Source organism: Otolemur garnettii, unplaced genomic scaffold (genome assembly GCF_000181295.1).
Source record: "Otolemur garnettii isolate 467f Iridium unplaced genomic scaffold, OtoGar3 scaffold00015, whole genome shotgun sequence".
Classification (NCBI taxonomy): Eukaryota; Metazoa; Chordata; class Mammalia; order Primates; family Galagidae; genus Otolemur; species Otolemur garnettii.
Genome location: NW_003852410.1, coordinates 2,126,789 through 2,153,034, shown reverse-complemented (window position 1 = coordinate 2,153,034; position 26,246 = coordinate 2,126,789). Strand labels below are relative to the sequence as shown.

General features: G+C 37.8%; 1 protein-coding gene across 1 annotated transcript in view; it reads right to left on the bottom strand.

Moving 5' to 3' along the window:
- Positions 1-24,642, bottom strand: part of RAD18 (RAD18, E3 ubiquitin protein ligase) — a 91,524-nt gene extending 66,882 nt beyond the window's left edge. Inside the window, exons 1-5 of the mRNA XM_003785469.2 lie at positions 24,592-24,642; positions 18,618-18,699; positions 13,238-13,299; positions 11,994-12,064; positions 140-477 (exon numbers count right to left, since the gene is read on the bottom strand). Of these exons, the coding sequence (XP_003785517.1) occupies positions 140-477; positions 11,994-12,064; positions 13,238-13,299; positions 18,618-18,699; positions 24,592-24,642 (604 nt within the window). The remainder of the gene's footprint in view (positions 1-139; positions 478-11,993; positions 12,065-13,237; positions 13,300-18,617; positions 18,700-24,591) is intronic.
- Positions 24,643-26,246: the final 1,604 nt, after the last annotated feature.

The window sequence follows — 26,246 nt, the reverse complement described above, 5'->3', positions numbered from 1 at the left end:
TCTCTGCAATTATGATTATGCAATTATGAAATTTAGTTTGTCCTTTCTCATTCTTTCCCCCTCAAAAAAGCTGTCCATGTATTACCTCATGTGAATAAAAAGAAAGTAAGAAAATACACATATGAAAATGACTTCCTACCTTTAGTAACTTGTTTCAAAGTGGATGTAGATGGTGTCTCTGGACCATTAGCCTCTGAGGAGCCTGGAGTCATCTTTTCTACAGAATGTGTCTCTCTGGACTCTGCAGTAGTACTTGCCTCTTTTTGAGGGCTGAATTTACTTTTATTTTCTTTTATCAACAACTCTGATGTAGAACCACCCATTTCTCTGATCAAGAAATTATCCATTAACCTGCTTCCCTGCTTTAAAGAATGTTTGTAGACTACAGGAGTGTGTGCTTTGACAGCAAGGTTTTTTAAAGAAGAAGATGCAGGAGATATGGGCGGTGACTCCAAAGCAAACTGCAATAGACGATTCCTTGAAGCACAAAAAACACAATTGATAATTAAGACTTCAAATTAAGTATATTAAATTAACTGACATAAGCTGCTTTCCCAATTAACATTTACTTCTCTGAAATACAGAACTTATACCATAATGACAACCAAAACAAAGTGATTCTTCTAGTATAAAACACAAAGCAATAAAGCTGACTTTAAAAAGAAGTTAATTTGCCTACAAAAAAAAAATGGAGAGATATCAGATTCTGGCCATGGAGAACAGCTAATATGAGGCATATTCTCTACCCATAAATAACTTTAAAATCTGGATAAAACATAAAAAATAACCATTTGTAGGCACTATTCTAAAAATCAACATAAGTCTGTGATCCCTCAGAAGAAAGATGTGAAGTAATCCCCCAAGATTTTACCTTGGGAGAATTCTCTTAGAGCCAGGTATTAAACTGAAGTCCAAACAGAAAATTTTCCTCTCTTTGGGTAGAAGAAATAGGGATCAGCGTTTTGGGCAAAGGTTGTTAAGACTGGGGAAACAGGGTACTTGGCATCAGAAAGTCAGCTTAGAAATGCTCATTCTTCCTACTCATCTCCAGGGCTGTACAAGATTAGACGAAAGGAGATCTGGTAGGAAGCAGATACTAGTAAACTGAAATTCCAAAGGTCAGTGCCGGAAAATTGCTGGTGTTTAAGCCCAGACAAAGCTTCAGTGAAAACCATGAACATTCAGGTGAGACCCTACACACACACACAAAGTCACACCTTAGGAAAAAGAACCATATGTGGAAATACATATAAAAAAAACAAAACAGAGCCTACCTAGTAAAACACTACACCAGGCCTTGAAAGGTGAAGAGCTGGTAATTTCCTGCCTGTCAGAGCAAAATTCATCTTTCCAACAAAGAAAATTCACAGCTTCTCCAATTTCATCTACAATATTCAGCACACATTTGAAACTTACAGAACATGCAAAGAAGCAAAAGTAGTAATCAAGAGATAAAATATTCAAGAGAAGACGACCCAAAAGTGATCCAAGAAGTAGCATTAGCAGATGACTTCAAACTATGATAAACATGTTAAAGAAAAAAAGCACAGACAGTGTTTTGTGTATTGTGAGAGAGACACAAAATCCATAACAAGACTCAAATGAACATTCTATAATTGCGAAATACTAAATTTAAATTGTGTGAGTATAACAGCAGACAGAGAAAACAGAATTAGTAAACCTAAAGGCAGGTCAAAAGAAAATATCCAAACTAAAGCTCAGAGAGAAAAAGATAAGGGAAAAAACTATGAGCAATGGAATATAATTGGAATCCCAAAAGAAACAGAAAGATGGAAAATAAACAATATTAGAAAAATCAAAGGCAGAGAATTTTCAAATACGATAAAAAAATTGACATGAAATTCAGTAACATAAAGATAGCTAGAAAATCTCTAAATGTTATCAAATTAAGCACCACATTCCTAAATAACCCTGTATGTTAAAATTCAGGGGTCCTCAAACTTTTTAATCAGGGGGCCAGTTCACTGTCCCTCAGACCAATGGAGGGCCGGACTGCAGGCCCCGGGACAAGTCAGCTGCTAAGCAGGACAGGCAGCAGCGGCAAAAACACCCGTGGGCCCAATAAATGTCCTAGGCGGGCTGCATGTGGCCCACGGGCTATAGTTTGAGTTCGCCTGGAAAGCAAAGGTAACTAAAAAATATTCTGAGTGGAATGATAGACAGCATGGAGGGTTGTCAAAACAGTCCATAGAAGGAAAATTATTGACAATAAAAAAGTGAAAATCAATATTCTAAGCTTCCAATTTAAAAGGTTAGGAAATAAAATAGAAACTAAGCACCAAGAAGAAAGGAAATAACAGATAGTAGTGAGATAGAAAAGTGACATACATAAAGAGAAAATTATCAAAGCTAAAAGTTCATTCTTTCAAAATTTAACAAAGTTATTAAATCCCTACCAAGACTGAAAAAGAAAAAAAGAGTAGGCTTTGCGCCTATAAGCTGTGATGCCACAGCACTCTATTTATTGATATTGATATTAAGAAAAAATATAGAGATAAATTTTGAAGATGTATCATGACCAAGTAGGATTAATTCCAAATGTAAGGCTGGCTTACTATTTACAAAGTCAATCAATGCAATCTACCACATTAACAAAATAAAAGAAAAAATATGCATAATCATCTCAATAAATGCAGAAAAAAATGATAAAATTTAACCCTCACTCATAATAAAAAACACTCAGAAAATCAGGAATAGAAGGAAACTTTCTTAATTTGATAGAAGATATTTTCACAAAACCTACAGCTAATTTATATTAGCAAACATAAATAAAATTTTAAAATAAATATCACTTAAAATGCCATTGAAAATATTGATATTTATGAATAAGGTTAGAGAAATAATAGACTTAAATAAGTAAAGAAATATTCCATGTCTAAGGACTAGAAGACTCAACAATGTTAGGATGCCCATTTTTCCTCACACTGAATTATAAATTTAATGCAATTTCAATTAAAATATAAGCCACTTTGGAGGGATGAAAATGATATATTCACTCTAAAATTTATATGAAAATGCAAAGGCCCTAGAATGGCCAGCAGTATTGAAGAAGACGTAAGTTAGAGAACTTGAACCACCAGATTTTAAGGACTTATGGTACAGCTACAATATTAAAGACACTGCAATTATCAGCTTAATAAAAGGCAAAGAGAATATGAAACATAATGTGTCCAGAAACAGACCTACGTTATTTAAATAGGTTTTTTTAATAAATGAGCAGTGCGAGAGCAACTGAATATTTGTTGAGAAAAAAATAAATCCTGCGCGGCGCCTGTGGCTCAAAGGAGTAAGGCCCCGGCCCCATATGCTGGAGGTGGCAGGTTCACACCCAGCCCCAGCCAAAACTGCAATAAATAAATAAATAAATAAATAAACAAATCCTAACCCTTATCTCCACCCGCCACAAAAATTAACTTGAACGGTTTCACAGACCTAAAAGTAAAGGCTAAAATTATAACAATTCTAAAAAAAAAAAAAAAAAAAAATCAAAAAACCTTGATAGGCAAAGATTTTTTAGGATAAAAATCAAATAATTAAAGAGAGAGAAACTAGACTTCATTAAAATTAAAACATCTGCTCATCCAAAGATATCCTTAAGAAAATAAAAAGGCAAGTACCAAACAAGAAGAAAAAAACTGCAATTATCAAAATTGTAAGGTCAAAGAGCACATGAAAAAGGCACATTAGTCATCAGGAAACATACATTAAAGTCACAATGAGCTACCAATTCACACCCAATAGAATATATAAAACTAAAAGGCCTGAAAGTGAAGAATATTAACCAGTATGTACAGCAAATGAGACTCCCATACACCGCTGGTGGGTAGGAATACTGTCCATTTCTTAAAAAGTTAAACATACATGTACGCTCTAACTCAGAAATTCCATTCCTAAATATTTACCAAAAAGAAATGAAAATATATGCCTACACAAAGATTACACACAACTTCCACAGCAGCTTTTGTTAGAACAGCCATAAACTGGAAATAATCCAACTATATCAAAAGATGAATGGACAAGCAAATTATGTAAATTCAGACAATGGAATTTTATTCAGCTATACAAAAGAGTGAATACTGATACACACAAAAACAGACAATAACAGAAAGAGCATGTGAAGGGAAAGAAAAAAGTAACTTATATGCTGTGTGATTCCATTTATGGAAAGTTTAAGAAACTATCATGATAGAAAGTGAATGGTGGTACCTCTGTGAATGAAGAGTTACTGGAAGCACAGTAAAAGAATTTTCTATGGTGATGGAATAGTAATAGTAATGTTTGTAATAGTAATTATTTACATGTGTGCATTTCTCAAAATTCAGTGATCAAAATCCAAGCTTGCCATTCTCTGCATCAGTTTTTTAAAAAAATCAGTATGAAAAATAATAAAAACAATTTAAGGAACCTCATGGATATACTAATCACAAAAACTAGAAATTAAATAATAAGACAATAACAAATAGTGGTGAGGATATGGACCAACCAGAACTCTCATTTTGCTAGTAAGAGGATAACTGACTAATAATTTGGAAACTAGCTTTAAAGGTACCAAGAAACAAATGAATACCTACCCTATGACCTAGCAATCACACTTCTAGATACACACCAGCAGAAATACGTGCCAAAGGACATGTAGAAAAATGTTTGCAGCAGCTGTATCGTAATAGACAAGAACTAGAAACAACTCAAAGTTCTTTAAATAAAGAAATGGAGAAAAAAGTCATCTATATAATGGTACTCAAAAGACTCAAAAGAAGAGTCAATGTTCACTGTATAATCTATCATTGGATTGGATCTCTCTTTCTCTATTGGCCTGAAGTTAGTAAAACTACTCTATTAACACACATACCACATAGGAGTTAGTTGCTTCATTGGACAGGAAATGGTATAGAAAGAATCAAAGCAGCAATTATTTTATTTTGCCTCATAGTTTTATAGAAATTAACAAAAATTCCATTTACATTAAGATGTCCTGCTTCTTACCCTATTTTATTAATAAGTAGTTGCAATCTGAAAGTTCCAATCCTTTCAATTATGCCCAAGAGCAACGGGTGTTATCTAACATATTCAGGGAAGGCAAGGAGATGAATTAAGAAGAATTAAGATTGTCCATGAGGTGGCGCCAGTAGCTCAGTGGGTAGGGTGCTGGCTACGTACAATGAGGCTGACGCGTTTGATACTGGCCCAGGCCACCTAAAAAAACAATGACAACTGCAATGACAACAACAACAAAAAAAAATAACTGGGCCATTGTGGCGGGCACTGTAGTCCCAGCTACTTGAGAGGCTGAGGCAAGAGAATCACTTAAGCCCAAGAGTTTGAAGTTGCTGTGAGCTGTGATGCCACGCACTCTACTCAGGGGAAGACTGTCTCACAAAAAAAGCAAAAAAGATTGTCTGTGAGTTAACAAATGTTTAAGTTAAGAGACAGGTAGATTTGGGAATCAGAGAGACATTTATTATACTATATTCTCTACTTTTGTATACGTTTGAATTTTTCCACAATAAAAAGTTTGAAAATAAATAAAAAGCTATGGTAGAAGGGAGGTTAAAAGAAAAATTTAAGGACTCGGCACCTATAGCTCAAGCAGCTAAGGTGCCAGCCACATACACCAGAGCTGGCAGGTTCGAATCCAGCCCAGGCCTGCCAAACAGCAATGACAACAATTCCATTTATATTAAGATGTCCTGCTTCTTACCTTATTTTATTAATAAGTAGTTACAATCTGAAAGTTCTAAGATTTACTAGAAACACAGTTAAAGAATTTTCTATGGTGATAGAATAGTAATAGTAATGTTTGTAATAGTAATTACTTATATATGTCCATCTGTCAAAATTCAGTGATCAAAATCCAAGCTTGCCATTCTGTATATCACAGTTTAAAAAAAAAAAACAATCAGAAAAATAATAACAACAATTTAGGGGACCTCATGGTTATACTAATCACAAAGGCTAGAATTAAATAAAAAGACAATATAGAAAAGACAATGGCTGAGTGTTGTGGTGGGCGCCTGTACTCCCAGCTACTTGGGAGGCTGAGGCAAGAGAATCACTTAAGCCCAGGAGTTGGAGGCTGCTGTGAGCTGTGATGCCAGGGCACTCTACCCAGGGTCACAGCTTGAGGCTCTGTCTCAAAAAAAAAAAAAAAAGAAAAAAGAAAAAGAAAAACTTAAGGATCTTAGTCTTTGAGAAGAAACAAATAAAATAAAAATAAATAACAATCATTAATAGTCTCTTTTCCTTCCAGGATCTAGATTTGATATAAAAAAAGTTCTAAGAAAGCTTTTGTCTCATCTCTTAGTGAAGCAGATGCTATTCAACACAGGCAAAACTACCACCAACTAAACACTTCCATGCTACACAGCAGTAGTCCCTTCCAGCTAAGTGTCTACCCTTGTTATTTTTGCTTTTATCCACAATTCAGTAATTCTACTAATTTTCTTTCCTACATCAATACATGCTGGTAAAGACTGGCAGACAGTAGCACCAGTGCCATGATAAATACCATCTTCCATGCCAATATTAAAATTCATTAATTTATTGAAGGGCCAGCTACTCTTGGCAGAGAAAGAAATATTAGTACAATGGAGAGCAAAGCCTCCATCGTCATGAAGCTTACACTTCTTACAGTAAGAAAAAAGAATAAACATAAACATATGTGACAAGTGCCATTAAAAACAATGAAGCCAGATATGAGGAGATACTCTCTTTTTTTAGAGACAAAGTCTCACTTTATTGCATGGTTAAGTACCGTAGCGTCACAGCTCACAGCAACCTCAACTCCTGGGCTTAGATAATTCTCTTGCCTCAGCCTCCCGAGTAGCTGGGACTACAGGCGCCCAGTTATTTTTTTTCCTTGTTGTTGCAGTTTGGCTGGGGCAGGGTTCAAACCCGCCACCCTTGGTATATAGGGCCGGCGCCCTACGCACTGAGCCACACCGCCCAAGGAGATACTCTTTATACTTCCCCCCCCTTTTTTTTTTCTGAGACAGAGTCTTACTCTGTAACCTAGGTGAGTGAGTACAGTGGTGCAATCACAGCGTACTGCAACCTTAAACTCCAAGGTTCACAGATCCTCCTGCCTCAGCCACCCAAGTAGATGGGGCTACAGCAAGGTGACCATACGTCCCGCTTTTGGTGGGACAGTGTCCTGATTTTTAACAATTTGTCCAACGTCCTGTGGCATTTTAAATAAGTCCCAATTTTTGGAAAGAATGCACGACAAGCTAGGGAATGGCGGAACAACGGGAAGGGAATATATGGTTTTCAGCTGCTGAAAAGGTTAATGTAACTTCATTTGGAAATGAAAAGGCTAATGTAAACTCCCTACTCCCCTCCTGGGTAAGGTCGCCCAGGTGGACCGGCGCCCCACTCCTTTGAGCCACAGGCACCGCACTATACATAATTTTTTAATGTACTATATTTGTAAATTGTACTTATATTGAAATTAAAAATATATATTACAATACTATTTTTGCATTCTATGAAAATTTTTGTTGCTCCATATAGACCAAAGTTTAAATTAAGAACCCACCTCCCCAGACATACACACACCCCCGTCAATGGTGTCCTGCTTTACCAATATTAAAATCTGGTCACCTTAGGCTACAGGCACACTCAACCACACTTGGCTAATTTTTCTTTTCTTTCTTTCTTTTTTTTTTTTAGTAGAGATGGGGCTTTACTATATTGCCTAAGCTGGTCTCAAACTCTTAACCTCAAATGATCTTCCAGCCTCAGCTCCCAAAGTGCTAGAATTACTGTGCTCAGCCAATACTTGAAACTCATAGGGGTGTCCAACCTGAGGCCATGGGCCACATGCAGATTATTTGATGATTGTTTTATTTATCTGTGGTGTTAGATATTGCAAAAAGTATGCACTGACTTTTCTTGTGCTCATCAGTTTTCATTAGCGTTTGTGTATTGAATATATGGTCCAAGCAACTCTCATTCTTCCAAAGTACAAACAGAAAAGAAAACCGGTCAGACACCCCTGCAAGGATAGTCAGAGAAGGCCTCAGTGAGAAGATGACCCAGACAAACAGAATCCAAAGAAAGTGGAGCTAAGAATGAGTCCAAAGAAACCATGTGGCTCTCTGCGGAAACACTATTTACCTAGAAATAGCAAGTACAAAGTCTCGACTGTCAGGATACTGTTAACAAGTTTGAGAACTAAGGCTAGCAAGACAAATAGACTACACAAAGGGAGAGATTCTGCAGAGACCAGAGGACTGTCGCTGAGCAAACTTAGGCTTCTGCTCTGAGATAGAGAACTACCACTGGATGGTTTTAAGCATAATATGACTTTTTATTTTAAACAAATCACTATGGTTGCTATCCTCAGGAAGTACTACAAGAGGCAAATGCAGAAATAAGGATACCAGGAGGAAGTAATCAGAGTAATATAGGATGTCACTGTCCTGGACCAGGATGATACTGGTAGGGAGAAGAGAAGCAGTCAGATTCTGCAAGTATAGTGAAGACAGATCCAACAGGATTTACCAACAGATTCACAGATTAAATAATATAAAAGAGAAGGGTCAAGGATGATCCAAGGGTGCTGACCTGAGTGAGTGAAAGAGAGCTTCATTTCAGAAATGTTAAGCAAAAGTTGCACTTAAGAGGTCCCAGTATAGATATGAGATAAGCAGTTGAATATATAAACATCAAGTTTGGGGGAAAGAACTAGCTGAAGACATAAATTTGGATGCCATCAATGTACAGACAGCATTTAAAACCCTGAAACTGTTTATGACAATTCTTACAGCTTAAAAATGAGCTGGGTAAAAATATTCATTCCAAAATTGATGCTCAAGCTTAAATTGAACTGGTAAAGTTGCCTTAATTTTCATCATCCCTAAGATTTTGTATTAAAGTGAGTTGGCATTAGAATGTCTGATAGCACATCATAGGCACTGAGATATCTTTTTAATGAATTATGAATTTTCAGAACAGGAAAGACTCTTAAAGATGAATCAATATATTCATTTTTACAGATGAATAAATAAAATCTCAAAAAAGTGTATTGATTTGTTCAGGGTCACTCAACTAGTTAGGAAGGGGCATACATACAGGATCCCAGATCTTACTGTGAATAAGTAACTTTGACTTAATAAAGATAGAAAAATCTTGCCCATTTGTTAACTACAGACTAATCTTACCTCTTCAGAATGTAGTTAAGAATAAAGAGTCAAAATAGGCCCTGGAGTATATGTAGGCAGCCATAAAATCTATGCAATCAAGCCCACATACTTCAGTAACTAAAAGTCCCTGCAATGCTTGCTCTGACCTGAAAACACGCAAACAAGTAGCCTAGAACTATTTATTCAGTTAAACAGGCAGAGGACCACTCAAGCACAAATTCTTATCAGCATTTTAGGTATCAATGTATCACAGAACAATTATATAAGAAATAGAAGGGCCAGGACTGGAGCCCAGTTCTGCCTGAATTCAAAACATAAACAGTGAAATTATGTCCTACATCCTCTTTGTGAGCTACTAAAGGAATTATCTATCACAACTGTGATCTAAAATGTTTAAATTTTTGAAGTGGGAGGGCTTACAGAAAAACTCATACCTTGGTGATAGACCAACCAAAGCAGTAAATAACACTCTCTACTGTTGATTCCTACAAATAATAATAAAGACGGAAAGTGGCAGCTATGCAAAAACAGAGAAACAGTATTTTCTTAATTAGGTCAAGAATGATGTTCCACTTGGACAAAAATATTTATTCAATGCAACAGGTTCTTAAGAATATCATTTTAAATAAAACTAAGTCAAGGAAAAAAACACATGTTCTTTGAAAATAAAAGCCACAGGCCAGAGATGTAAGAGCTACACATCAGTCTTATCTCTGAAAACCTCTGAAATTATTTCAAATAGCCTTTTATTATTCATTTTAGAATATTAAATTTTAAAAAATCATAATGGCACGTAAAATGGCAATGATAGATGGGAAAGACAAGGAGAAATAAAATCAATAAGCAAAACAAATGTCTTACATTTTAATCATAAGATTAAACTTCCTCCCTCATCAATCTTAAACAAGAGTTTAAGTAAATAATGAAATTGATTAGCATGAATTTCAACCCTACTAACTTTGCAAATGAAGTGCCATAGCAGTTTATACATAACAAATGTCCAAGAGATGTTTACCATAAGGACAATACAAATAAGAATGCCAATTTCAAGAAGACAAACAAAGGGAGAAGCAAATGATATAATCTATCTCCACATCTACAAAGAATGTTTCCCATGCCACCACACCTACTATAACAAAGAATTAAATAGCCTATTCCCTTGGGAGAGAAGGAGAGAAAAGGAGAGCTCAACTATCCTAAGTTGCCAAAAGGTCTGTGAAACCAAAGATATTAATCACTTCTCTTCACAAAATAGATGCTGTTATTTGCAGGGCTTCCTTTCTCTTAGTAGGGAGGTTGTTATGCTTTCAGTACCAGCTAAGGGAAAAAATACACCTTGAGATACAACTTTATTATCTCATATTAAATCAACAGCCAATAAATTCCTTTGGAAAGCATAGCCCCATCCTCTCATAGACTTCCAAGACTAACTGGTGAAGGACTTTAAAATAAGAAAAGCAATAACATTAATTATAAGAATCAGAGAATTTCAGAGTTTCCTAATCTAGGAAAGTATACCATCTTTTTTTTTTTTTGAGACTGAGTCTCACTATGTTGCCCTCGGTAGAGCGCCATGGCATCACAGCTCACAGCAATCTCAAACTCTTGGGCTCAAGGGATTCTCTTGCCTCAGCCTCCCAAGTAGCTGGAACTACAGGAGCCCGCCACAATACCAGACTATTTTTTTGTTGGAGTTGTCATTATTGTTTAGCAGGCCCGGGCCTGGTTCGAACCCACCAGCCTCAATGAATGTGCATGGCACCCTAACCACCAAGCTATGGGCACTGAGCCATATACCATCTTTTTATGACCTTGCTTAAGGAAATAACTACAGTTCAGAGTACAACTGGCTCCCAGTATCTGCTAGTTCCACATTTGTGAATTAAAGCAACCATGGATTGAAAATACAGTAGAACCTCTATAGTTGTAGCCTAGATATGTAGTAGGCTATACCATCTAGGTTTATTTAAGTATTTAAGTACACTCTAATATTCACACAATGACAAAGTAACCTAATGACACATTTCTGAGAATAAATCCCTACTGCTAGGCAACACATGACTGTACTTAGGTATGTAGGCCCTAGACTATTATCTAAATACAATGTTCTTAATAAAAATTCTTACTTGACTTACATGATTAAGACTAAAAATAATTCAAGATATTATTTGTAAAACATGCCTTTTAATATTCTTTTAGGTAACCAAACTTACATATGCATGCATTTGACAGCAACGAAGTAAAGCTGCAAATCTGAGCTTTATAAAATACAATCAAGTATGTATTTCACATGGCACATCGATTAATACATCCTGAAGAACTCTGAGAATTAGTGGATTAATACGTAACACAAGGAACTACAGATATGTGTACGTACATGGGTTAACACACACATATGCATACATGCATATCATATATATAAAACCTAGCTCTGTCCACTTAGAGGGCCTAGAAGCAATGACACCCCAGTAGAAACAAGCATACTCTGTACCAGTTCATGGTTTCTAAAAAACATTCTCCAATAAAAGGAGCTCTTTGAGGAAATGATTCATTCTAGGGCCGGGGCAACAAAATACAGACAGAGTAACGTGCCACCCAAAAGTAAAGAAATCCTCACATTTGCATTTAACTCTTAATTGTACTTTATAACAGGAGAATTTCAGTTAAGAAATAAAATCTCATTACTATTAGATGTTCCACTGTCACCTCCCTGCATTTTGACTCAGAACATGCAACCTTGCAGTTCCTAATCCAAAGTGCACAGACTCAAGTGGAAACACATAGAAAAGGCAAAAGGAGTTAGAGGTTAGTCACAAAATTAAGCCATACCGTGCAAAATTCAAGCTTTTTACCAGTTCATCTAATATGCGGTTATTTTTTAGGTCCGGCTCTGTAACTGTCTAAAAAAAAAAAAAAAAGTCAAAAACAATAATTAACTTGTCATAATCTTGTTTTTGAAAATGTCTGACCCATCCTCCTGAGTTTCTCCATTCCACTAAGTCTTCCAAGAAAGCCTTAAAATAAATTTCATTTATCTCATACAAATATGGAATTTTAAAATAGTGAATCAGTATCTGCTGACTGGAAGTCTAATAATAAAAGCTCTCCAAAGTGCCGTTAAAATCACATACACTTTGTACTAAGACAATACCTAACATGAGCAAGAATCTTTCTTCACAATGCTAGCACTCAGCTCTCCCAAAAATTTCTCCTGAAAAACAGAAGAAAAATGCTCCTTTAAGTAATAACACTGGAAGAGGTATTAAGTGTTCACAGAGAGCTTAAAAACAAGATTGGTTTTCAGGAATACAAGAGAAAAATGATAAATCCAGTACTTATTTAGCATGAATGATACACAGTTTATCTCAGCAATGATATCATCTTGACAAAGGCACTGTAGCACAGTTGTAAAGATCTGAGTTTTGGAAGACAAACTGCATAGTTTTTTACACAGTTCAGGGAAGTTCAATGACATCCCGACTAATTACATGCCAAAGAGGCCAAACTAGCCAACACCTCTACTAGTCCCAACGTCCTTTCTGTCAGATGTCACAGTCTCTTCTAATTTCCTTTCCACTTATGTTTAATTTCCGTTTAGTCTACCTTTGCACCTGTTACCACTACTTGAAAAGTTTCAGAAACTATAATAACAAAATTTCTAAGTGTTTTCCCTGAAGGTCTGGCTTGGGAAGAGATAACGCTACCTGTTAGACTGGGTTAAGCCCAAGGGCCATAAATCTTTGCCTTCTGCACAAATACTAAGACCAGTCCTTTACAAATGACTAATCTTAGCATCAGGGTTTCACCAAAGGTGAGAAATAATAAAAACTTAAAAGCCAGAAAAACATGGGTTATAATAATTTAAAAGTGCTATATCCTGGCTCTTAAAATTAGTCTTTACTTCCTAAAATACATTTAGATTATGAGCAATTTAATGAAAATTCAACAAAGGACAGTTCTCCCTACATGTGCTTCAGAAGTCCTTCAGTAGCTACGCATCTTCCCATGGGCTTTTCTGTGTAAAGAAGAACTACTTGCACCAATCAATAAGTTAGAAAAAAAGAAAAACTTACCACACAACAAGTTGGACACTGAGTTTTATAGGATAGAAATTTTCTTATACAGAGAGAACAGTCTGCAAAAACACAAAATGCAACACAGTAAATTAATTAAGCAAAACAGGAATCTGACTTCTAACAAAATGACTTACCCCCTAGAAAACTATCATCTAGGGCAGTGGTTCTCAACCTTCCTAATGCCAGGACCCATTAATACAGTTCTTGTGGGTGGCGACCCACAGGTTGAGAACCACTGATCTAGGGTGTATTTTTTTTCAATGCACAAAGCTCAGTCATGATGGCCCCTGACTTTATTGATCTAAAAAACTTCACAAGGACACTGTTAGGGTATATTATCATAGTTTTAAATTTCTAGTACTTTCTAATCTATGCTCATTTACACATGTAATTAAATAGCATTTTTAGGGAAGGGAAATATATCAAATATAATGATCCCTAGGATATCACAACTCTACAATCAACATATATCACTCTCTGTGTACTCCACCTGCAAAACACAGGAAACACATAAGCTAGACCTGGGCTGGGTATTGGATAAACATGCTAGACATCTTCTCTACTGCCGACCATTCAAAGTTATATACACGTACATATTTTGAAATAAGATCTATACACTTAAGATATAATATATTCCCAGGCTATCTGTAAATAATATCCGTCATCCCACATTTAACAAGCATTTTTGTGGCAAGCACTAAGAAAAGAACAGTATATAAGGGAAAGTTCTTGACTTCAAGGTGCTAACAAAGTAGTGACGCAATTACAACACAATTCAATATAAATCCTAACAATTTAAGCAGAAAACAGGCCTAAAACTAAATTTGCCACGCACTCAAGACAGTGTAAAACACGATCCCAGTCAAAGAAAAAGCAGAAGTGACTAACTAGCTAATTTACTAGTAGCCCAAATTCAGCCAAGTTGAGGGGCTTGTTAAAAAGCGTTCAGCTGAGGAGGAAGAGATAGCATAATTTCAATGGTACAGATATCCAGGAAATAAACAAGTCTTGCCAGCCTCAGAAAAAGTATCTCAGGAGGAAAAAACAAAGAAATACATTATAAAAAGGATAAAACAGGCAACAGGTTAAGTTCCTCTGGGAAGCAAAGATGAACAGAAAGAACCTCTAAAGCATGTAAGGAGTTTGGAAGTCCCTACTTCATCCTAACAAGTAAAAAGCTGAACAAACTAAAAATCCAACAACTCTCCTTAGATCCATCAGAGAAGCAAAGTGACAGAGCAAACTATTACCCCCCAAACTGGAGAGGCAGATAGGCAGGGACAGCAAATCACAACTTACCTGGCCAGGAAACTTCCACCTGAACCAGAGGAAAAAAACCTGTGCTAGAAATATCTTCTCCTTGCTGAAGGAGAACCTGAACTGTAAAACTGCTGGAGGTTCAGTGTGGACAAGCCTAAGAGTTACAAACTCCAGGGGGAACCTGTCATGGAGGGAGGGAGGCACTCTATCACTTCTCACAGAGAATTTTTGAGAAAAATACCCTAGTCCTTAAGGCAGGAGGAGAGTTAAAGTAATCATTTATAAAAATAAGCCCAGAGCACTCTATCTTCTTAAAAGAAAACTGCCCTTAGGAGAAACTATTTTACCAAAGCCTAATCTATTGGAGTTTTATCAGAGTTGTATTGACCTGGGAAAAGGGAAATTCACAATTCCAGCCCTCTCTAGCCATCTTGTCCAACCTAAGAAAGGCAAAAACTGATAAGCACGTGAAGTTCACAGTTCAGGGGAAAGACTCACTAAAAGACTGAGACCTAATCACAGACTACAGAATGCTTCCTCTCCCACCACACCTCATGGCCTACTCACTGTAGTTCCTTTCACCCGGGACATCGTCTCTGGCTAAAATTAGCCTGGACATGGTGACTCACACCTATAATCCCAGCACTATGAGAGGCCAATGCAGGAGGATTTCTTGAGCCCAGGAATTTGAGAGCAGCCTGGGCAGCACAGTGAGACCCCATCTCTACAAGAAAGAAAATTTTAAAAAGTTGGCTGGCATGATGGCATGCACCTGTAGTCCTAGCTTCTTGGGAGGCTGGGATGGGAAGATCACTTGAGCCCAGAAATTAGAGGCTGGAATGAGCTATGGTAATTCTACAACACTCTAACTTGACCAACAGATAAGACCCTGTTCCAAAAACAAAACAAAGACAAAAAAATGACAAGGCATACTAAAGGGCAAAATACACACTCTGAAGAAACTAAGCAAGTAAATATCAGAACCAGAGTCAGATAAAACAGGAATGTTGAAATTATCAGACCAGGAATGTTTAAACTATGACAAGAGTTTTAATGCAAAAAATAGACAACATGCAAAAGAGGAGTAATGTAGAAATTCTAAGAAAAAAATCAAAACCAATGCTAGAAATCAAAAACACTATCATGGAAATGAAAAACGCTCATTAGTAGGCTGGACACAGCTCAGGAAAGAATCTCTGAGCTTGAGGATATGCCAATAGAAACCTCCAAAACTAAAAAGGAAACAGAAAAAACTGGAAAACACAGAAGTGAATCCAAGAACTATGGGAACACTACGAAAGATGTAACATACACATGATTGGGGCTACCAGAAGAGAAAGAAAGTGAAGGGAACAGAGGAACTTTTTCAAGCAATAATGATTGAGAATTTCTCCAAATTAATGTTAGACACTAAACCATTTACCCAGGAAAACCAAAGAGCATCAAGCAGAATAAATGCCAAAATGAACAAATAAATTTAAAAAAAAAATCAAATGATATGCCACCATACCTTAGCATATCATGTTCAAACTACATAAAATTGAAGATTAAGAAAACAATTTCCAAAGAAGCTGGGGGATAAAACAGCTGGCCTGGAGAGGAGCAAAAATAAAAATTGCATGTGACTTCTCCTCACTAACCTCAGAAGCAAAAAGAGAGTGCAGGCAAATATTAAAAGAAAAACACCACTGTAAAAACAACACAAATATAAAATTGTATATCCTGGGAAAATACTCTTCCTTTTTTTTTTTTTTTTTTTGAGACAGAGCCTCAAGCTATCCCCCTGGGTAGAGTGCCGTGGCTTCACAGCTCACAGCAACCTCCAACTCCTGGGCTCAAGCGAGTCTCCTGCCTCTGCCTCCCAAGTAGCTGGGACCACAGGCGCCCGCCACAAAGCCCGGCTATTTTTTGGTTGCAGCCATCATTGTTGTTTGGCGGGTCTGGGCTGGATTCGAACCCGCCACCTTAGGTGTATGTGGCTGGCACCCTAGCCACTCGAGCCACAGGCACCGAGCTGGAAAATACTCTTCAAAAATGAAAGAGAAAAAAGGATTTCTCAGACAAATAGAAATTGAAGGAATCAATTGCCAGTAACCTATTTTGCAAAAACTGCTAAAAAAAAAAAAAAAAAAAAAAAAAAAAAAGTTCTTCAGGGCAGCGCCTGTGGCTCAAAAGACTAGGGTGCTGGCCCCATATACCAGAGGTGGTGGGTTCAAACCCGGCCCTGGCCAAAAACTGCAAAAAAAAAAAAAAAAGTTCTTCAAGTATCATTCCTACATCTTATAGAAACTCCACAATCTACATAAAAAATGAAGAGTACTGGAGAAGAAATAAGTGAAAGTAAAAACTTTCAACTTTCCTATTAATTTACCAGATAACTTTATATAAAATAATAATGGCAACAAAGTATTTGTTATATATGCTTATATGCATATACATGCATAAAAATACAAAGTAGCACAATTAAGTTCTCCAACTCACCCTAGAAAAAAGCACTACCTACTTCACTGCTGCGTATCACTATGGTCACCTTAAAAGTACTCCCCTGGGGAAGCTATGCACCAACACCAGTGCCTCGTCCAGCCTTGGAAGCAGGTTTTCTAGGATGAGTTTGCTCTCTTAATTGACAATGCTGGTACAACTAAAGCTCTAATAGCCATTCCAGAAAAAGAGTTCCAAAATTGATTTGAAGAGTGGACTAGGGCTGGTATTGGTGCATAGCTTCCCAAGGATAGGACTTAGAAGGTGACCATAGTGAGACTGAGCAATGAGGAATGCAGCACTTTTTCTATGATGAGTTCACAAACTTAACTGTCAGTCCCTGTATTAAAACAACACCCAAACTTACCTCGGTTTTTAATGTGAATCTGGCTGGGCTGGAAGGAAACTATCACGTATTAAGGACCAGACACAGATAATGTGCCAGACAGTGATTTCTGCACATTTAATTCCCACAACCATTTTCTAATGTAGGAATTACTGACCAGATGTTTACATTTAAAGAAATGTTAGCCAAAAGTACACATATCCACCTTGTAAGTGCACAAAGAGTTAAAACTACATACACATCCACTGCCAACCTCTTAGGTCTTCTCTACAGAAACTTTTTCCTCAAAGGTACTACACACTAAAACCATTTTTTTAGACCCAATATGACTGGTTTTTAACTTTCCAAGACAAATTAACTTGAAAATAGAGGACAAGAAAGATCACCAACCTAAATAACCCATAAACTGGACAGCTCCTGAACAAAGATAGGCTAACCTCTTTATGCTAAATACCTCAAGCTACAATATGAAAAAGGTTTATACAGTTGACTCACAAAAAGAGAAATGCTTATATATGTCACTCAAATTCCAATATGACTCTTCCCAGCATCACACAGCAGTTAAGTTATAAAACTACCTATAACACTCTTCAATGGCAGAATTCTCCCAGGGGGAAATAGTCATATTGCTACAGATTTTTAAAATTCGAAATTTTGTAACAAGTAACTACTTGGTCGAACCACCTACCTGTTACCCTGTTAAAAACAAAAATTCTGAAATTTAACATCTAAAAGTACTTGCCAAAACCCCACACATTGTGACCAAAATTTTTATTTTATAGCATAAATGCTATAAAAGTCATAAAAATATCCAAGAGGAAGGTGGTAAAAAATATAGGAGCCTTGGCTTGGCACCCATAGCTCAGTGGTTAGGGCGCCGGCCACATATACTGGGCCTAGTGGGTTAGAACAAGCCAGGCCAGTTAAACAATGATGACGACAACAATAAAAAAATAGTGGACTTTGTCCCAGGTGCCTATAGTCCCAGCTACTTGAGAGGTTGAGGCAAGAGAATCACTCAAGCCCAAGAGTTTGAGGTTGCTGTGAGCTGTGACACCACCGCACTCTACCAAGGGCGACATAATGAGACTCTGTCTCAAAACAAAACATAGGAGCCTTGTAAAAACTTCAATATTCAAGAGGGAGGTAGTGAAAAAGACCTTGTGAAAACTTCAAGATAGAGGAGCTAAAGGTGAGAAACAAATATGTGTACTTATCTTTGTTGTTAAATTAACACTACCTTCTGTAAAATTTACAATTTACTAATTCATAGAAATGAAACATACTTACAGTTATGTGAACATTGAGGAATTATCATTGCAATGTTAAAATATTCAAAGCAAATTCCACAACGAAGCAAATCATCTACAGTCTGAAATGCAAAAATACATATAAACACATCAGAATATATACATATCAGAAAGACACCAAGATTGGAATGTCCACCACAGAACTTTTCTCTGTTCACTAAAAAATTCATTCAATCACATATCGTTGTCAAATATACACACGTAAAAGCTAACTCCAGATAAACTGCAAAAGATCTTGATGAATAGAGGAAAAAACTCCCTTTTATGACTCTTATACATTTAATCTCAGGCTATCCAAATTGCTTAGCTAGATAAAGCTGATACTGCAGATTCCTACGCCATACTGCAAGCCATTTCTGCTCCTCTTCCCACATGTTTCCAGCTTTTCCTCCAAGTCTCCTCTTCAGACTTCATGCCCTCGCCTATAGTCACTGTTGGGTGAAAGGTACGAGTAACACTAGTCACCACACAGGTTAAGAACCGAATCAGAGCCTATTAAAGCCAAATATTAGAAATTACCTAATTAAAACTCTAACTTCACAAATAAGGAAGTATACCCAGAGCAGGCACACAATACTGGCATGAGTCAAGTAAAAACGAAAATTCCTATCTCCTATCTCTCACTGGCAGTCTAGTGCTTTCTGCATGTTACCACCATACAGTGAAGCCAAATGAGGAAGCCCTGGAAATAGTTGGAGCCGATGACAGCACAGGAAGGTGAAGAAGTGGACAATCTGGGAAGTCAAATAGACGCATATCAATCTAGAATGCAATCTGAACAGAAAAGGACCGATTCTCGCTATTCTAAAATCTTTTAAATCATTTAAAATACAATGTTATTGGCTCAAGCGGCTAAGGTGCCCAGCTACTTGGGAGGCGGAGGCAGGAGAATCACTGGAGCCCAGGAGTTGGAGGTTGCTGTGAGCTGTGATTACACAGTACTCTACCCAGGGCCACAGCTTGAGGCTCTGTCTCAAAGAAAAATATACAATGTCGCCAAAAAAAAAATACAATGTTATTCCATCCAACAGAATATTGAGCAGTTTTTTTTTTTAAAGAAAAAGCTCTCCTTTGTAATGATATGAATGAAAAGATTGCTAAGATAAGAAAAATAAAGTACAGAGAATACATTGGTATGCTACCTTTTGTTTAAAAAGGAGGGATAAGAATGTATTCTTTTTTAAATATTTATAAAGAAATTCTAAAAAAGATACATAAGAAAAGATACATAATAACTAACCAATACTAAGGGAGAGAACTAGACAAGTGAGAGAGCAAGGATGGCGGGAGGGAAACTTTTATTTTCCATTTTATGTATTTTTTGAACCATGTGAATCTATTAGCTAAATTTTAAAAATTTAAACAAAAATGCTAATGTCACTAATGGTCCATATGATGAAATATTACATAGCCATTAAAAAACATTCTTTCAAAGAATAATGCCACAGAAAAATGTTCATGTTTTAATAGGTTTCTTTTTTTTTGAGACAGAGCCTCAAGCTATTGCCCTGGGTAGAGTGTCGTGGTGTCACAGCTCACAGCAACTTCCAACTCCTGGGCTTAAGCGATTCTCTGGCCTCAGTCTCCTGAGTAACTGAGACTACAAGCGCCCACCACAACACCCAGCTATTTTTTGGTTGTAGTTGTCATTGTTTGGCACCAGGCAGGATTCAAACCCGCCAGCTCTGGTGTATGTGGCTGGCACCTTAGCCGCTTGAGCTATAGGCACTGAGCCATAGGTAACTTTTTAAAGTCAGAAAACAAATCTATAGCAATAATACATAATAATAGCAACTCTGTACTTTAATCTTCGTAACAATCTTACTAAATCCATAGCTTCAGTGTCCCAGTTTTTAAACATAAAGGCTGGCTCAGCACCTGCAGCTCAAGCAGCTAAGGTGCCAGCCACATACACCAGAGCTGGTGGGTTCAAATCTGACCAGGGACCTGCCAAACAACAATGACGACTACAACCAAAAAATAGCTGGGCGTTGTGGGGGGCATCTGTAGTCCCAGCTACTCAGGAGGCTGAGGCAAGAGAAATCGTTTAAGCCCAGGAGTTGGAGGTCGCTGTGAGCTATGATGCCACAGAACTCTACCCAGAGCGACAGCTTAAGGCTCTGTCTCAAAAATAATAATAATAATAATAATAAATAAAATAAAGCTAAAGGCTATAGGGTTCCTGAGTGGCTGGGTCAAACCCAAAAAGTTGACTCTGAGGCGATTCCAAATTTTAAATGTACAAAAACTGAAGGAAAATAAAAGCTTAAAGAGTAATTATCTCTGGGTGGTAGAATTGAGCAATTTTCACTTTCTCCTTTATCTTCTTACTCTGAATTTTAATTTTTCTCTACTATGTACAACATTACATATATAATCGGTAAAAACCAATAAATTTTTGTTACGGTAAAACCAGGGAAATAAGCATTAAATGCCACAATCTTCCATTATTCTGGACGGTAAACTACCTAGACACAAAAAGCTAAAAGATTATGCTGAAGCTCAATTAAGAGCAAAGGCAGGACCAGAGTCAGACCAGTCTATTACACTTTCTTATCTATGCCATCCTCATCAGAGGACAAAGTGGTTCTGAAAGACCTGTAGAGCACAATTTGTGGAAGGTGACATGGCATCAGATGAGCTGTAACTTCCTTGGACAAATTTCCAGTCATGCCACTCCAAGACAGCAACACACATACCACACTGTGCCTCCACCAAAGAAAAGAAAAGATAAAGAATGCCAGAATAGAGGGTGGCGGGAGATGCCCCAGAATTTATTTCTTTAGTGACAAAGCACAAGGGGGAAGCAGAAAGTAGGTGAAGAGACAATAATTATAAAAATATTCTTAAGTCTTGGGGGTTACAGATCTCTCTGAAAAAAGGATGAAAACTATGAACTCTCTTCTCAAAAAAACATACATGCTGACAAAAATTTTATAAGTAATTTGAGACTCCAAAGTCTTTCCATGGATCCCAGGTTAGGAACCACAGATTCTGAGTCAGATTTCTAATCAATAGAAGAAAAAACTTTGAACAGTCAGATCTGCTTTGGGGAGCAGGTAGTTCTTTGACCCTGGAGGAGTTGAAGAAAAAATTAAATTAAAAAAATTAGCAGATATGTTATAAGAGGGATTAAAACACTAGAGGGAGCTGACTTTCCAACTTTAAGATTCCATAATTCTAATGTGAGCTCAGTATATGCTCAATCGACTCTCTGCTTGAACATACCCTCTAGTGCTGAACTCTACTTTTAGTGCTGTGGTGAGATATCGAAGTCAGAGGAGATGTGGAACCTGCCTCCAAAGAAGACTACAGTCATGGGAATATATGCAATATGCTTAAATCTACATGTTTAAGCAGGAGCATTACAGGCTACAGAGCTCTTTGATGTTTTTCTTAACAGTTATACTTTTTTTCTTTTTTGTAATTTTTTTTTATTTCAGGTTAACATGAGGGAACATGCAATTAGGTTACAAAGTTTGCTTTTCTAAGGTTAAAGTCCAAGCTGTAGTTGTGTCCTTTGGCCAGGAAGTGTGCCATATACCTGTCCAATGTACCTCTTTCCTGCCTCCCCCCTACATGAATTTAATTGATCTTTTCTCTCACGTGAGCATGTAGTTGTTAATCTACTAGTTTCAATTTAGTACTAAGTACATGTGATGCTTGCTTTTCCATTCTTATGATACTTCACTTAGGAGAATGTTCTCCAGTCCCTCCAGGGTGTTAAGAAAAGATACAGGCGACTGTAGCTCAGTGGCTATGGTGCCGGCCACAGGCACCAAGGCTGGCGGGTTCGAGCCCAGCCCCAGCCTGCTAAACAATGACAACTGCAACAAAAAAATAGCCGGGCTTGGGGTGGTGCCTGTGGCTCAAGGAGTAGAGCACCAGCCCCATATACCAAGGGCGGGAGGGTCAAACCCGCCCCCAGCCAAACTTCAACAACAAAAAAAAAAAAAAAAATAGCCAGGCTTTGTGGTGGGCCCCTGTAGTCCCAGCTACTTGGGAGGCTGAGGCAAGAGAATCACTTAAGCCCAAGAGTTTGAGGTTGCTGTGAGCTGTGACACTACAGGATTCTACTGAGGGCAACATAGTGAGACTCTGCCTCAAAAAAAAAAAAAAAAAAAAGATACAAAAACCTTCTTTTATAGCTGAATAGTCTTTCATGGTATGCATATGCCACAATTTATTCATCCATTCATGTATTGAAGGGCAGATGGGTTGTTTACACATCTTTGCAATTATAACAATTCGTTCTTCATGACAACAAATGAAAAGGGGAGAGAAACGTTTAGCACATGGTAAGTGCTAATAATAAGAAAGATATACATATTTTACATAACATTAATTGAATGCTTACCACATTCTGTATGCTTTCGATCTATTAGCACATAATTTTTGAGCACCCACTTTACATCAGGATCAGTACCCACACAGATCAACTCAGTTAAATAACCTTATCAATTGTTTATTTTTCTAATTTATATTAATAGTTAAGGAAATTCAGGCTCAGAGAAGTTAAGTAACTGACTCAAAGGTAATATAATTAATAAAAAGCACAAACCAGATTTAACCAGAATCACTGGAACTCAAATCTATGCTCTTCTCCCTTATATCTTGGTGCCAAGGAAACCACAACTTCAAAACCACAGGTTTCTCACCATGGGACTATTTCAGGTCCCCAAGGACTGTAGATGGCATTAATGACAATAGGTTGAACAAAGCCATCTTCTCCATTTAGCCTTCACTTAAATCCTGAAGGCTCCTACAGAACAGATACTGTAGTCCTCCAGTTTACAAAACATAAGAACAGAAGGAGCAAGTTATCTTACCCACAGTCGCAAACAGAAAAAATCACAGAGCAAGAAGAAAAACCAAGCAAACGATTCTCAGCCAGCACAGAAAAGTACAACTGATCTTGAGCAAACCTAGCAGGAATCCAGAGCCCACCACTCCTGTAAACGGAAACTGGTATGCCTTGTGGAAACAGAAAGTGGCCACAAAAATGTTACTAAAATAAAATAATTCAGTAAAATGAAAGACTAGTGCTTGAGTCCTGATATTGTAAAGGAGAGGTAAGCAATTATTAGAGCAGAGTTAGAACATTTGCAGGGAGTTGGGGCAGTATGTTAGGGCAAACCAACCCTGCTTAAAGGGTTATGAGAGGAAATGAAAGGACATGAAAAAAAGAAGCTTCTTCCATGACTTAGCAATGGAACATATTCTTCTTAGCAAAGTATCTCAAGAATGGAAGAAAAGGTATCCAATGTACTCAGCCCTACTATGAAACCAATTTATAAAGCTATAACCCAATTATAGCCCAAGAAAGGGAGGAGAGAAGGGGAGGAGGGAGAAGAAGGGGGAGGATGGGTGGGACCACACCTACGGTGCATCTTACAAGGGTACAAGTGAAATTTATTAAGCGTAGAATATAAATGTCTTAACACAATAACTAAGAAATGCCGGGAAGGAAATGTTAACCAGTTTGATGAAAATATTTCAAATTGTATGTAAAACCAGCACATTGTACCCCATGATTGCATTAATGTACACAACTATGATTTAATTTAAAACAAAAAAAAGAGTTTCCCACTTGACGTGATTAAATGTTATTTGATATAATGTCCCGGTCACTGTTTACATAGTGCTTGGCACATACTTAACTCTCAAACAGCTGTAATTGTCATTGTTCTCGATGTCATTGTTATTGTTGTGAGCGAACCTCAGAATATTTGGCTCCAGGAGACGGCCAACCTCAGCTCACCGTGAGGGACCGAGGTCTGCATTTGTCTTTTCTCGGAAGAGGAAACTAGGGCCCAGAGCCACGCGATCTCTAGTAGCATAGCAAAGCCGGGTCCTCAGGCCCAGTTCGCCGTTCGCGCCTCGTACCTTCTCTTCAAGGCGGGGCTGGCCTCCCGCAGACACCCAGAAGCCCCCAGCCTTCCTGAATCACTCACCTTCATGACCGCCAGGCCCGGAGGCCACCGAGGCTCAACCAAGGAGTCCATAGTCGCAAGTGAAGACACTGGGGGTCCGCCACCCACTGGCCTCCGGCGTTTCACTACCACTCGAAATTCCCCGCGCAACAGCGCACGTCAGCAGTCGGCGCCGCCCCTGAGGCGTACGCGAAGCCTGCCGGGAGTTGTAGTATGTGGGCGGGGCTCCACCGAAGGAGCTTGCACTGCGCGTGCTTCCGGAGCGCGACTCACGCAGTTGAGTAATTAGAAACCCCCAATTAAATGTTAGGAAGAAACAGCCGAGGAATTCAACAAATCCATGTTTTGCCAGATCTTTCAAGGTTGGGCTCAAGGTTATCCTCAAGTCTCCTCTTTTGGATTGCTCTTCTCGATTGCTACAATGATCTGTCCCTGCTCTGACCAGTTTTTATATCCATGACTTCATCCTTCCCAAATCACAATACTGTTAGGATGGTAGTATGGTTGTCAGTTAACACAACGGGAAGTTATGGCCCCCAAAGTGAATAGTTTCCTTGAGTCTCACAGTGGCATTGACCAGACTCCAAATAGGGCCTCTAGGCTTTAAATAAAAGGGTTTCCTTCTCCCCCTCCCTCCCTCCCTCCCTTCTTTTATTTCTTTCTTTCTTCCTTCCTTCCCCTTTGCCTTCCTTCATCTTTCCCTCTCTCCATCTCCTTCTTTCCATTTCTCTCTCCCTCCAAGACCCCTCCTCTATCTTTCCTTTCCTCCAATAAAATTAAAATTTTAATTTACAGTTATTTTTCCTTAGAGAGAACCACCGTTAACTTTGGCATACTGCCTTCTGGATATTTCCCATGCAGATTAACAAATTCTTTGCTTGGCCAAACTTTGGTCAGGATAAAATCCAGTTTTAACCAAGAACCCTGCTAAATCGCTTTGACCAGAAGCCCTACCCTTGATATCCAATCACCTTCGGTATCTGATGGATTCTTTAGCCTCCACCATCCCCCAGGTGATGTCTGATCACTCAGTCCTCTTCTCACTAAGAATCCTATTAAGTCAATTTAGCTGGAGTTCCTTCTCACCCGATGTTTCATCTTAGTAATTTATATGCATTGCCTCTTATCATGCTCCTTGACCGTAAATTTCCATTTGCCCATGCAAATGGGCAGAATTGAGGGAGAATTGAGCCCAATCTCCCCCTTTTGTAGGACCCAATTGAGGTGGTCCTATGGTGATGGTCCTGATTGCATCTTCTTTACTATCAAAACGAGCGTCATTGAATAATTTTTAACAAGATACAAACAGATACTTTGTACCCCGCAAGTATTATTATATTAAATGCATATCTCTGCCAACTTAGGCTTTATTGTTGTTTGTCTAGTTAATTAATGTCTTGAGATCTCTACAGGCTTGTGCATATAGATTTACCTTATCTTTTTAACAGCTGCGTAGTCCATAATATAGATGTGTCACAATTTATCTAGTCCCCTATTAAGGGGCATTTAGATTGCTTCCAGATTTTCACTATTGCAAAGAGCTGCAGTGAACACGCCATGTTTATAAATCTTGAAACACTTGAGCCAGGCTACATGGGAGATGATTTGCTATAAATGGAACTACTAGACCAACTTGTATACTCTTAAAACTGATAAGTAGCCCTAAAAATGATCCT